General features: G+C 38.0%; 2 protein-coding genes across 3 annotated transcripts in view; one reads left to right on the top strand and one right to left on the bottom strand.

The window, feature by feature from the left end:
• Positions 1 to 15071, top strand: part of LOC126782026 (translocon-associated protein subunit alpha) — a 213912-nt gene that overhangs the window by 186960 nt on the left and 11881 nt on the right. The window lies entirely within an intron of this gene.
• LOC126782023 (triosephosphate isomerase, chloroplastic) lies at positions 287 to 3751 on the bottom strand. Its single transcript, XM_050507168.1, has 9 exons — positions 3437 to 3751; positions 3280 to 3306; positions 2648 to 2717; positions 2169 to 2292; positions 1678 to 1762; positions 1411 to 1543; positions 1120 to 1293; positions 722 to 804; positions 287 to 595 (listed from the first exon to the last, which is right to left on the bottom strand). The coding sequence occupies exons 1-9, from the start codon at positions 3632 to 3634 to the stop codon at positions 539 to 541; spliced, it is 951 nt and encodes a 316-aa protein (XP_050363125.1). The 5' UTR covers positions 3635 to 3751; the 3' UTR covers positions 287 to 538.

The raw sequence follows: 15071 nt of genomic DNA, 5'->3' as shown, positions 1-15071 counted from the left end.
CTATCATGTGATTGATACCAAACTAGTTTCTTACGAATGATTAGCCCATGGACCATTTGAGTTCATGCGAAGCTAAAATACGAAGCATGGACAAGTAAGGAAACATAATCCTATTTCTTACATAGCCATTTTCCAAAGCAGATGACTTATTTATTTCCACTATTATCCGATACAGCAGTTGAGAGATAGGAGACATCTCGTGATCTTAGAGTGAATGTATGAAGCAGCATCCTTAGCCATGAATGATCATTAGATTCAGATATGGCAAAACATGACATTGTCAATATGGACCATTGATGGTGGATTTCATATTAAATGACCCTTGTGAAACAAACTTGTATTTCTTTACTGTCCACAGATGAGAAGTGGCCCCTGGAAAATGGATAGAAGATATTTTCTATCTTTATGGAGGGAGGAAAGAACTTCAAAAAATGACAACAAAAAATCCGTACAATATAAGATTGGCTCATACATTTGTTACAACAATGCTTCAAACTCAAAGTACCCTTTATTTGATCTGTAGCCAAAACCGTCATAATCAAGCAGCAACTTTCTTGGATGTTACAGCATTAACAATGGTAGCAAATTCAGGTCCCTAAGTGAAAAGAAATTTCAATTGGTGAGCATCTTTAAGAAAAAATAAAATATTACCAGGTCCTGAACCACATACTAATTTCAGCCATTATCATTGAAGTATCGACATGAAAAATTGTGAGCATACCTTCAAGGAAGCACCACCAACTAGAAACCCATCAATATCTTCCTCCTTTGCAAGCTCAGCAGAATTGCCTCCATTTACAGATCCTGAAATTCCATCACAATTGTGTTACCATAACTGCAAGCAGCTTTTAAGTGTAAGTGAGAGCCGATACAAGAATATTACAACAGCTGGGTAAGTCGTTATCATTGAGCAGTAGTTCTACATTGGTTAGCCTAAATGTACTATATGTCCACTAATTATTTTCATGCAACGAAGTATTAATCATTGTAAAATTAAGAAAGATAAAACCTATATACATTATTAAATGTATGCGCATGTGCCTTCTATTGCTCGACCACAGAGGTGAAATTTATAGAAATGGATTGATCATTAAACAAATGTTGCAGAAATTTAGCTACCTCCATAAATAATTCTGGTTTTAGATGCTACTTCAGCTGACACATTCTGTTTGAGCCAATCACGAACAGCTACATGTACTTCCTGAGCTTGTTGTGGACTGGCCACCTTACCAGTTCCAATGGCCCATACAGGCTCGTAAGCAACAACTATATTATCCCAACTAGGTACAGCATCTGCACATCATATGATAAAGTCAGTATCATAAACAACAATTTAAGACCGACTTGATACATGAGTAACATGACTGCATAATCTTGAAAGGAGACAAATAAAAGGCATTATGAAGTTACCTGCAAAAGCCTTCAGTTGCTGATAACAGACATCAAATGTTTTTCCTGCTTCCCTTTCTTCTAATTTCTCACCAATGCAAGCAATTACTCCCAGACCCTCATTCAAGGCATAGGCAGCTTTCTTTCCTATAAACTGTAGTAAACAAAACTTCAGTCAATTCTGAACACAGACTATTGATCAAAATGTACACCAATTGTTCTCCAAAGCTTCCATAAAAGAATACGTAAATAAAAAAATAAAAAAAGAGAGACATTTAAATCATTGACCTGATCATCTTCACCAATCACATGTCTACGTTCAGAGTGCCCAAGAATAACCCACTTGCAGCCAATATCATTCAACTGTTCCACACTACAAAACAAAATTGGTAACAAATTCAGTAATATGATAACAGTGTCAGTCTGCTGATGCATATTATTGGACATATATGCCAACTCTAGGTCTATACAAAAACAATTATAAGAACAATGGAATTTTTAAATGTCATCTATGTTCCATGCAGTTAATGACAAGACAGCCATTGAAATGCAAGCAAACTCCACACAGGAACTTTAGTTATGCTCAGTTATATATCTGTGTGTTATCTTTATCTGATAGAGCTGCTTCATAAACAGAACTAAGAACTCAGTACGGTTTAAAAAAGGCAACACTGAGAAAGCCTTAACCAACAGAACTAGAAAAAAAAGGCTTTTCACAGCAAAGAAAAAACATGTGGGAAAAACAAACTAATATGGACTGTAAACCAAGGACAACTAACCTGATTTCCCCAGTGAAAGCCCCACCTTTTCCAACCCAAGAATTTTGACCCGAAATCTCGATACGATCTGTAAGTGAGCTCTTCACCTGATCTAAGTAAAGAAATGGTGGTGCTACAACAACATCTGTACATTTACAGAAAAACAATTGACAGTTAGAACCATTCTTCCACTTCTATAAAGTTTTAGAACAAACATACGATGTATGCATACTTTACTTGTGACACATTCAGACAGATACTAAATAGCACTTGCCTGTCTTCTTTGAACAGTAAATTCAGTTCATTTATAAATATATCGTACCAATGTGTCTTACTTGATCACAATTTTATCAACTTGTACATCAAACCAAACTTAATTTCTCGAACAAATTTTCGTTATGTTCCTCCAGATGGTCAGCTACAGGATAACTAGTGCAGCCTGGTAAAATCTACTGAAAATTGAATCAGGCTTATATTAAAGATCAAACATAAAATCTCACCAACATCAGGCTCCAATTTTGCGCTGTTTAGGTCTGACACTAGCTTGCTGATCGAGTCCTTTGTGCCATTCTATATGAACCAACAAAGACAAAAGGATCAGACCAAATGAAACCATATTAAAAGGCTTGCATACAAGTTACAAAAGTCTGCAAAAATAAATAAAGAGAAATGCACATAACAAATGTATAACTACTTCAGGGAAGCACCATGGCAAATGCACCTCACAATGTGAGAATATGTCCCAAATGTAAACATCTACATAATAATTTTATCAGTAAAGCACTAAACTTAATTCCTTCCTGACTACTCTGCGATCAAGAAACAAAAAGATGTACCACATGTAATTCATTTCCTTAACGTACTATGTTCCTTCCGAAGATTTACCTACTTATTCAGTAATCTACACTAAAATTCCCCTAAAGCAGGAGGCTTTTACACTAAAAATAATTGATCAAATTACGAAGATGCTAATTTGACATGAAAATAAAATCTCTAAAACGGAGAACCAATAAAAAATATATAGAAATATATAATCAAATTCTAAAGCACAAGGTTTCAAAGCAGATAAAGACAAGCATATAGTATTGGAAATGCAGACATAGAGAAACATTGTAGCCGAAACAATACTTACACATTTCCAGTTTCCACCAACGAAAAACTGCAATAACAAAACAAGATTCAATCAATTGGAAAACCAATGCTGTAGAAAATTTCACTGATTGAGACTAAAGATCTGATTTATTATTTCGAAATTGTAAGCAAAGCACAAAGAGGAGTAAAGAGTCGACCTTTCCGGTGCCGGCCATGACGACGACGGCTCTGGAGGCCTTGCGGGAGGAGGAGGAGGAGGAGGAGAGGCTGAGGTGTTGGAAGAGCGGCGAGTGAGCTTGGGAGTGAGACTGGTCGAGCTTGGGGGACGATCGGCGGAGGCCGGAGTAGGAGAGCTGGGAGAGCTGGGAGGCGAGAGATGTGGAGGCCACTGCCATTTCTGAAACTCTCGGAGCTTTTCTGGAGGAGGGTTTGGGCTTTTTTGAGAGAGAGAGAGAGAGTGAGTGAAGAGTCACAGTTTAGAAGAGAGAGAGAAAAAGAGAGAGGAGTTTTATTTTTTCTCTTTTTTTTTGGGTTTGAATTTGTGGTGTGGTTGGATTTTATGGTGAGCAGAGGGGTTGTTAGGATAGGAAGGAGTGGTTGGTGACGCGGTTTGTTGAGCGCGTACGTCACACGCGTGTGAGATGGGTTTTAATCGTTACCAACCAGCATTCTTGTAGTCTCAGCCTCTCGGGCCGAAAATTCTAACAGCTAGGCTGTTTGGTACCCGCCAACGATCGATTTGTTTTATTTGTCTATATATGAAAAATAGGCGTTTTCATAAAAAAAATATCGGTTCCCTTCGATCAAGTTCTAAGTAATTAGAATGTGTGTGATAGTTAAATTTCATTTTCGTTACTCCATAATATTTTTTAAGGGAAAACGAAAGCATCATATATCATTAATAACCTCAAATAGGAATACGTCTTGAACATAGAACGTCTTCACATATACGATAAAAATGAATTATGCAAAACCCCCTAAAATCAAAGAAATCTAAGCAAAAGAAATCTCTAAGTTGTAAGCCATAAAAATCGCTCAGACGGTACTCAGAACCAAGATATGGCAGGACAAACATTACCCACTTATTACCATTACCAGGACCACCCTACGCAGAGGGGGCTATCCCATGGACACCAAAAATCTTAATTAGAGGCTAATGCCTAAAACTAAGACAACGGCCCTAAGTCCAATAATAGACCTAGCTAAATCACAAAATAAAAATTAAAAAAATGAAAATACAAAGAGGCTCATATCCAGATCAAGCCCAAAAGAGAAGCCCAGACCCAGGTAGAGAGAAACACACACAGCCAGCCAAGCCTTGATCAAACCCACGTCAGCCGCCGCCATCCCACCATCGCCAAACCACCTTCCCTAGCCTACCATCCCAACAACGACGATCCACCTTCCCAAACCAACCACTCCCTCGCAACCTCACCAAATGGCACTGATTCCAAATCCGAAACCCAGTTCTGAGCCATCAATAGAGAAGTGTCGCTATGCCGAGTTGCAACACCACCCACCAGCCGCCAGAATCACGATAAAAATGCCCTCCGCAATACAACAACCAATGAATATCAACCAAAACCAAACCGCCGACGTGTCATCACCCCTCATTTTCACCACATAAATCACCCCAAAACAACAAAGAATGTTGGTTGGGGAATTCCAACGCATCACCTCATGCCGTCACGGGGGCGACAAGCCCCACTCGACGATGCCAATAGGCACGCCGCCGGACAGGAAAGAAGCCCTGGCCTTTTCTCACATAGTCGTAGTAGGTTTTCTAAGATATTTAATTACGGTGCACTTTTCTTGTTACTTGGTAATAAGTAAATGTCTAAATTATTATCAAATATCTTTTGAGATCGATCGATGAAGCTATAATAATTTTTTTGTTGGAAAAGCTATATGGATGATTCATGAAGCTAAAAAAACAAGAATTTTACAATTTTACTAATCATTTTAAAATGATCAACTGCTTTAGGCGTAGGCTGTTGTTTCGACCTCCTTCAAAAAATATAAAAAACTTGGCTATCTATTCAAAGTTTCAAACTCTTATAATATTATATTCAATGAGTTCTCAGCTTAATAAGGTTAAGAAATATGAGGTAATTGTGTGATTCAAATCTGTTAAAGTATCGGTAAAAACCTAGGAGTATAGTTAAGGCAATCGAGTTACTAAGGTAGCACCTTGGCTATTTACTTTAGTCTTTCAAAACCGACGAAAATGTGAATATTCACTTAATTTGGATGAACGTCCAATAAACATTTTTGCATTGCATCATCAAATTTCATCTAATACTATGATTGGGTGATTGGGTATTGGCCTTCCATGCCAAGGTCATTTTGTTAGATGTAACTCCATTTTCCCTCGGTAGAGAGCTAAATAATTGAGAATTTTCAGTTTTCATCCCAAGAAACACTACCATTTCCACAAAGAATACTAAATTTGCTCCAACTGGTCAGAGTGATTGGATAGTTACTGTGCACGAGGATGAAGAAATAACAATGCAAAAAAATATATTGTTAGGTGAGTTTGTACTCGATGAAATTCCTCCAATGCTAAAAGAGAAGCCTCAAATCATTGTTTGTTTCGAAATCGATGCAGATGGAATCTTGATTGTCTCCGTTAAGGAAAATGACTCGGTCTTAAAAATAAGATGACATTTTCCAATTACAAAGGGGTGTCACCTAGCATGAAGATTCAGAATATGAGCAAGGAAGTAGACAAATACCATGAAAACAATAAGAAGAAAGTGGTGGCATTGAAAGGCTGCAGATGACACCGGAATTGGTTTTAAACTGATTATGAAATTTCATAAGTCTCATTTAAAAGTTGTAATGGTCACTAGAATTTATTATAGGTGTTACAAAAATATTGATTATCTTTCCCTTTAGCTAAAACTGCCTAAAATATTTGGTCAAACCAATTGGATATGGAATCAATTCGTTCAATGCCCAAATCAATCAGAACGTATAATGACATGTGTACACTTCGAATCACAAATGAGATGCAGAAAAAATTAAATTTTAATCAAGAAAAGGTTGTGATTTCACTAAGGGTGGGCATAAAACCCAAGGACCGAAATAAGACCGATTGAACCGATCAGATCATGCCCGGTTCGGTTCGGTCTTTGTAGCCATTTTTAACCATTTTGGCAGGTTGGTTTGGTCCTTGTCTTGGACGATCGGTCCCTAGTCCAACAAATTTTGAGGTGAAAAAAGATTGAAAACTCAAACATATGTGTTCATATCTTATTGATTATACTTCAGTTGTATATGTCTATTATAATATTGGGTGTAAGAGATTATAGTTGAAACAATAACCCTAAACTCTAATAGTCGCTCTCAATCTCTCAAACTCTTAGTCTCTCGCAGTCTTGTCTATCTCTTTCACTCTTTCTATTCAAACCCAGAAGTAGCTTCAATTCCTTCAAACACTGATGATAATCAATTAATCATGATATAGCTTCAAACCCTCTCAGAGTCTCGGCCTCTCATAGTCTCATTGTCTCGGCCTCTCTCTCTCAATCACTCCCTTCTACAGTCTCCGCCTCTCTCTATCTATCTCTCTAGGCCTCTCTCTAGTTTCTCCCTCTCGGAGTCACAGCTTCATCGAACTAGAGAATGACTAACTACAGTAACGACTAGAGAACGACGACAAAACGTAAGTTCTTTAACTAGATTTCAAATTTTCAATCTAATTGATTGATTGTATAATCGATATTTGACATAGCTGATTTTTTTATCATCTATTTTTTATTTACTTTGTAGGATTTTAAGATAAAGTTTACAGGACTTGAGAGTTGAGACATTTGAACCATAGAAACTCAGAAAGCCAGAAATTGTAAAATTGCATATTAAGTAAGTAATGGGATCATTTGAGGTTGTTTGTTTGTCTATATGAGCTTGTTTGTTTGTTTAAGTCTGGATCTTCTAGACATTGATTAGGATTTATGTACCAGGGTTTGCGGTGTAATGTAGTCAGTTTTGTTATGTGAAGTCATATATGCTTTGGAGTTTAGGCATTTCTTAACTCTTTTGTTGTTTAGCAATGGAGTTTATGCATGAGCTCATTATTCAAATGCAGAGCATCAAAGATGTTCTGGTTTGGTTTTGATAATAGCAACTCTCTTTTTCTCAATATATATATGGTTTACATATGAGCACAAGAGAATTAGAAACATAAAAGTGTAGAATTTTGCTTAATATGTTTGTAGCTGACTATCAAAGCTAACTTTGTATTTCAAATTCTCAATCATTAAGTTAGTTATAGTATCTCTGCTTTTGCAGTCTCCATGTATTTTTGCCTAATGGTCTAATTTTATATTATTCTTACTGAGTGTCTGAGTTGACTACTTTGTAATATTAATTGTTGAATACTTTGCGGATATGTCAAGCTCATCAAATTCATGTTACTCAATTGGCCTTGTTGCCTCTGCATCATGGGATGATGATGTAGATAATTTACTGCCCAACTGAAACGGGAAATGATTTGGTTGCCGGCTCTCAGCCTGGGAATAAGAATAAGGAAGAGGAACTTAAAGCTCTAGTGGAAGTTGTAGATGAAGCACCGGCGACAACTGAAGCTTCACGAGGCCATCCTAAAAGGAGAAAAATGGGTGGTAGTGTAGCAACATTGAATTTTGAATCGAGTAGACAAACTTCAATGGTGTGGAATCATTATCATTAACAGGTATTGGGACGGGTATGAGAAACGGATTCCCAGCGGATATGGGGACATGGACTACCCATTATTTTCTAACGGGGATTGGGGTGGTATGGGGACGTAATTGAAATTGAGTATGGGTATGGTATTTCAATCCCCTGACCCTACTCCTGCCCATTGCCATCCCTAGGTGTCGCTTGACAAAAACTGAAACCTACTCCGATAACTTGGAGCTGAAAAGATGGAAGCCTCTGTATAATAGTCTGCATTTTCGTTATTTTGAAGATAATTCTACCACATTGTGAAGATGCTAGACTGAGTAGAACTCTCAGAACAAAAGGGATATGGGATGACAGAACTAAAGGGATAATACACTTATACACACTTGAAAAGGAATAGCATGACAATCAATTAGTCAAATGAGCTCACCAGTACTGCAAACTCAATTTAAGCTAGGAATGCCACTGCAATCCCGTTAGCTAAATACTATTAGGAATGTCTCTGTAAACCTGTTAACTAAACACATATGAGAATTGCCAACGCAAATCTCATTAGCTAAACTGAGCTACCACAACACCATGATTGTGCCATGAATCATGGTCATTTCAAGTGAACATGTTCTCAGATCACAAATGAGTCATAATGCTCAAAACAAAAACTACTCGATACATTACCACTGTTACCAGCTACCCATTACAGCTCAATAAGAGCCACACCAATAACCCCATCTAATTTAAATAATTTAGCAACATAATATTATTCCTCACTACAAACCTGTAAACTAAATCTTTGTGCACATTAACCGGTACCAATCTCCTACCGCACAAATCGGAATATGAAAGTAACCTGATAACTAAATTTCATATGGGAATGTCATTACAAACTAACTAAATAATATTAGGAATGCCTCTGCAAACCTGTTAGCTAGATCTTAATGTGCACATTAGTTGGTACCACTCTCTTACCGGCTAGAGATTCTAAATAGAAACGTATTTTATTGCCCCCCATGCACAAATTGAAAAATCACAAAGAATGAACAACAAGAATCGTTTACTGCAACCACATACGACACCCAAAGCTAATCACCGAGATAATACTGATTACAATATCTATTATGGATAAATCTAACCACTAACAAATAAAAGCTTTCAACCCTCTCAAAGAGAACAACCTAGCCACAAGAGTCACCAGCATGCTAACTTAAGCAAAAGAAACAAGAACCTCAAATTTCACAAAAAGTTACAAGAGTTTCGAGAGCCTCTAGAGATAATGGTAAAACTGTTTGATTAGCTAAAAACAAATAAATGTCACTCGTTCTCAAATCAGTAAACATCCATAGGTGGATCAAAGAAAATTTGATATGATAACCCCATTACAGTAGTCCGTCAAGCAAACCAATAAAATCTACATCCTAGGAACCATTTCAGAGATTCAAAAATTATAACATAAGCTTAAGCGAAGTCAAGAACAACCAAGCTAACCAAAACAGTCAAGACATCAAGATAGAGTTCTAAGGATCCAAGTTGAGTTTCGCAAGTCAAAGCCACCTGTGTTCAAGGGGAGCACCGATCCAATGATTGCTGAAGAATGGGTCCGTCAGATGAAAAGAAGTTTGATGAACAGGAGGATTCCTGAAGATTTAGAAGTGACTATTGCTTGTACCTATCTGGAAGGTCAAGCGTACCGTTGGTGGGAGTCCGTACTTTGTATTCCAAATACGGTGATTACAACATGGACTGAATTTGAGAGAGTTTTTCTTGAGAAATACTTTCCTTCCACTCAGCGTCGTCTGAAATCTAAGGAGTTTTCCTCTCTTCAACAAATTAATATGTCGGTTGGAGATTATCAGGCTAAATTTGAGGAATTAATGCGTTTTGCACCTGAGCTTATTCCAGATGATTATGCTAAAGCAAGGCATTTTGAGGAAGGACTACGACCTCAAATCAAGGAGAAAGTAATGATGCTCAAGCTTGATAGGTATTGTGATGTAGTGGAACGTGCTCTTATGGCGGAACAGATGTTGCAGGAATCAAAAGCAATGTGGGGAGCGAATTACAAAGATAGAGTCGGACCAAGTAATAAGCGCCAACGACCGAATACTGTTCGGAACTTTTACCCTCGACGCTCACTAACCTGTTATCAATGTGGACAAGAAAGACATTATTCAAGGGATTGTTCACGGATGCAGACATATCAGACACCTCGAGCCCCACAACAACAGTATCGTGCTCCAAATACCCAATACCCTACTGCACAATCCCAGACTTATGCACCACAACAGCCATACCGTGCTCTTGTCCCAGCACAACAGAATTGGGTTAGACCACAGATGAGGCAACATGTACCTCGTCCCGCCAGTCAACCAACTATAGCTAGACCTCAAGCTGGAGTAAAAAGGCGGGGTCGTCCAGCTCAAGGTCAAGTTTATGCTATGGGTTATGGAGAGAAAGAATTTGAGGCCAATGAAGCTAAAGCAGTTGAGCAATTCCATGAAGAAGAACAAATCGAGATGGGAAGTCTGAATAACATGGAGGATCCTTATGATCATACTGTCGTGGAAGGTACACTCCCAATTTTTAATACTTGGGGTAAAACTTTGTTTGATCCTGGTGCTACACATTCTTTCATATCTACATCTTTTGCTTTTGCTTTGGGATTAGAGTATGAGTCTTTACCACGTCCATTGGTAATAGGATCTCCTATGGGTCGTAGTATGAGAGTTAGTAAGGTGTCTAGATCCTGTATGGTAGAAATTTCAGGTAGACGACTTTTCTTCGACTTGATGATAATGGACTTGTTACAATACGATGTCATCTTGGGGATAAATTGGCTTTCTCATTACAAGGCTCTCTTTGATTGTGAGAAGAAGACAGTGACATTAACAACAAAGGAAGGAGAAATTATTACCTTTACTGGAGATCAAGGATTGAGAAATCCTCAGTTGGCCTTTGATAAGAAAGGTATTAATTACTCAATGATGATTGCCAACTTGGCTTTGGCAGAGACGAAAGATGTAGATATTGAGCCAATTCCAGTTGTGAATCAGTTCAAAGATGTATTTCCGGAGGATTTGTTCAAGTTGCCTCCAGAACGTGAAGTTGAATTTGTTATCGACGTTTTCCCTGGTACAACACCAATTTCCATTCCTCCTTATCGTATGGCGCCAAAGGAATTAGAAGAACTTAAAGCTCAAATTGATGAACTACGGAGCAAAGGATTCATTCGCCCTAGCGTATCACCTTGGGGTGCGCCAGCTTTGTTTGTGAAGAAGAAAGATGGATCACTTCGTATGTGTATCGATTATCGGAAATTGAATAGGGTTACTGTGAAGAATAAGTATCCACTTCCGAGGATTGATGATCTATTCGACCAGTTAGGAGGTTATGAGTTCTTTTCCAAGATTGATCTACGGTCAGGTTATCATCAACTACGAGTCAAGAAGGAGGATATCCAGAAAACGGCATTCAAATCTCGATATGGGCATTATGAATTTCTCGTTATGCCTTTTGGTTTGACAAATGCGCCGGCAGCGTTTATGGATTTGATGAATCGTGTTTTCCGACCGTATTTGGACAAGTTTGTGATCGTGTTCATTGATGATATTCTCATCTACTCCAAATCAAAGGCTGAGCACGAGCAACACTTATCCATTGTTTTGCAGACATTGAGAGAACATCAGCTATTTGCTAAGTTTAGCAAATGTGAATTTTGGTCAAGTGAAGTGAAGTTTCTTGGCCATGTAATTTCGAAGGAAGGCATAGCTGTAGATCCTACAAAGGTCGAAGCAGTATTGAATTGGAGTCAACCTAGGAGTGTTACTGATATACGTAGCTTTCTGGGTTTAGCGGGTTATTACCGAAAGTTTATTAAGGACTTTTCCCGAATAGCTGCAGCAATGACCAAGTTGACACAAAAAGGAGTCCCATTCATATGGTCAGCGGAGTGTGAAGAGGCATTTCAAGAGCTAAAGGTTCGTTTAACCACTGCTCCAGTCTTGATGATTCCTGTACAGGGCATTGGATATACAGTCTACACCGACGCATCGTTGCGTGGGTTAGGATGTGTACTGATGCAGCGTAAGAGAGTTGTGGCTTATGCTTCTCGTCAGTTAAGACCCCATGAAAAGAATTATCCAACTCATGACTTGGAGTTAGCAGCAGTTGTTCATGCTTTAAAAACTTGGAGACATTATTTGTATGGTGAACGATTCGAGCTCTTTTCTGATCATAAAAGCTTGAAGTATATTTTCACTCAAAAAGAGCTCAATTTAAGACAAAGACGTTGGATGGAGTATCTTGAGGATTATGATTTCGGATTGAATTATCACCCTGGAAAAGCTAATGTAGTAGCGGATGCCTTAAGTCGAAAAACGGATGGTTGTTCTGCAAGTATGCAACTCGAAAAGTGGAATATGGTCAAATCTATTTGTGAGTATCAACTTTATGTCAAGAAGCACAAAGGTGGTGCGCATTTGTACAATATAGCATCACAACCTACCATGATGGGGAAACTTATTGAGAAGCAACAAGAGGATGAAACCTCCAAAGAATTAATTGAGAAGATAAGAAATGGAGAGAAACTAGAAGGATGGACTTTCCAGGAAAATGGGGGATTAAGATATTGGGGAAGACTATATGTTCCAAAGATTGCTGATATGAGAAATGAAGTTCTTCGTCAGGCACATTATTCATCGTATACCATCCATCCAGGTGAGACAAAGTTATACCATGACCTTTGTCGTCAATTTTGGTGGGGTACTATGAAGAAAGACATAGCGACTTTTGTGTCGAAGTGTCTGACGTGTCAACAAGTGAAGGCAGAGCATCGTAAACCCGGAGGAAAACTTCAACCACTTCCAATAGCTGAATGGAAATGGGATCATATAACTATGGATTTTGTGACTGGATTGCCTCGTTCGCCTAAAGGAAAAGATTCGGTATGGCTCATTGTGGACCGCTTAACAAAGTCTGCACATTTTCTCCCGGTTAAAACAACAGACTCAACTGAAGCTCTTGGGAAACTATATGTTCAAGAAATAGTAAAGCTTCATGGGATTCCTCTGTCTATTGTGTCCGATAGGGATTCAAAGTTCACTTCTAAATTGTGGGGAAGCCTACAACGTGCTTTGGGAACAGCGTTGAATTTTAGTACTGCATTTCATCCACAAACAGACGGTCAATCTGAGCGAACTATTCAAATATTGGAAGATATGTTGAGGGCTTGTGTGCTAGATTCTCATGGAAGCTGGGAAGATCATTTGGCGTTAGCAGAGTTTGCATACAATAATAGTTTTCAGTCCAGTATCAAAATGGCACCATTTGAAGCTCTTTATGGGAGACCTTGTAGATCACCATTATGCTGGACTGAAGTGGGTGAAACTGTATTGCTTGGACCTGACTATATGCAAGAAACTACTGAGAAGATTAAGCTTATCAAGCAACATCTACTGACTGCCCAGACTCGACAAAGAAATTATGCTGATCGGAGGCGTAGACCCCTAGAGTTTGTGGTCGGTGACTTCGTTTTCCTTAAAGTATCACCACGTAAAGGAGTCCATAGATTTGGGAAGTCAGGGAAGTTAGTTCCGCGTTTTGTTGGACCTTTTGAAATTCTAGAACGAATTGGAGAAGTTGCTTACAAGGTAGCATTGCCACCTCAACTTTCAAGTATTCACAACGTATTCCATGTTTCAATGTTGCGGAAGTATCATCCAGATCCTACTCATGTTATTGATTGGGGAGAATTCGAAGTGGATGAGCAGCTATCTTTTAAAATAAGGCCACTTCAAATCTTAGATCGTAAGGAACAAGTCTTGCGCACTAAAACAATTCCTTTAGTCAGAATTCTTTGGCAAAGTGGAAATGTTCAAGAGGAAACTTGGGAATTGGAAACGGAAATGCGCAACAAGTATCCAGAACTTTTCTCTAACCCTGGTAAGTTCGAATTTCGGGACGAAATTCTATTTAGGTGGGTAGATTGTAATATCCTAAACTACTTTGTTTGTTTTATTAGGTTATTTTTAGTTTTATTGAGATTTTAGGTATTTTTACTGTTGTAAAAAAAAATTTTACTTCTGCGTTCAGTAAGAACGCAGCAATCATTTTCTTTTTTTTTTTGTCGTGCTCTCTCTCAGCACGCATGCAAAGTGAGAGATGGCATACATAGGAGAACCTAGAGTGTTGGGCTAGTTGATTAGGATGGATTGGGAAAAGAGGAGGGTGGATTTCGATCAAAACAGATGGGAGGAGTAAAGAGAGAGTTTTGGAAAAACAGATAGAAACTTAGTGGGTGTGAGAGGGAAACTCAGTTTGGTCTTGTCTCTGTGTAAGGTATGATTCTCATCCCCTTGGGTATTTTCGAATTTAGTTCTTGAGATGGATGAGGATTACTTGCTATTACCTTGATTCTTAGTTTTGTTCAATTATATGTTTCCTATGATTAATTGTACAGTAGTATTTGGACTTCGAATTCACAGACATGGTTAGACATCAGAGTTAATTATAATTTCATTATGTTTTGATTAGAAGTCATAGTGATTACAGCTCTAAAAGAATGGTGTTCTTGAGATGTTCTTGAGTTGGGTGTCCAAAACAGATTTTGGATCTTTTTGATTCATTGTTGATTGTGTTTAGGATCGTCTTAGAGCTCTGGACTTGCTGTAAAACTGTTTTGAAGCTTTATAATCTTTTATACTACCCCATAAATTGAATCAAAGTCTGAAAATTCGAAATTCTATGTTGCTGGAAAGTTTTCCAGAAAGGTGCAGAAAACCATGGTTTCGGACCAACTTTGCAACATCATAACTTTTAGCTCAGTTCTTGTTTTCGATTCCAAAAGTGGTATTGTAAACTTCATATATCCCTCTATATGCATACCAAATTTCATTAGGTTTGGTGTACTTTTGGTATGTGAAAATCCTTCCTAAAATCTATCAGTTACACAGCTATATCTATTTTTACTGGTGCATATCAGTAGACTTTCGAAATTCATAACTATTTCTAGAAAAATCATTTTTAGGTGATTCAACTTCGGAGATTTTTATTAGGATGTTTAGTTTATTTCCTCAGAAGACTACAAAGTTAAATTCTTTATGGTTTTACCCAGATTTCATTGTGAAAGGGGCTGGGTCAGGAAACTGTTTTAGTATTGGTTGTGTTAAGTTA

The sequence above is a fragment of the Argentina anserina genome, chromosome 2 (genome assembly GCF_933775445.1).
Source record: "Argentina anserina chromosome 2, drPotAnse1.1, whole genome shotgun sequence".
In the NCBI taxonomy this organism is placed as follows: Eukaryota; Viridiplantae; Streptophyta; class Magnoliopsida; order Rosales; family Rosaceae; genus Argentina; species Argentina anserina.
Note: the sequence above shows the minus strand (reverse complement) of the source record. Positions and strands in the feature narration are given on the sequence as shown.

Excerpts from the sequence above, each read along its gene's own strand:
- LOC126782023 (XM_050507168.1), bottom strand. The coding sequence starts at position 3,634 with ATGGCAGTGGCCTCCACATCTCTCGCCTCCCAGCTCTCCCAGCTCTCC. Across the intron at positions 1,763-2,168 it reads GCTTTCACTGGGGAAATCAG|TGTGGAACAGTTGAATGATA; the intron begins GTTAGTTGTCCT and ends TTTGTTTTGTAG. Across the intron at positions 805-1,119 it reads AACCAGAATTATTTATGGAG|GATCTGTAAATGGAGGCAAT; the intron begins GTAGCTAAATTT and ends ATGGAATTTCAG.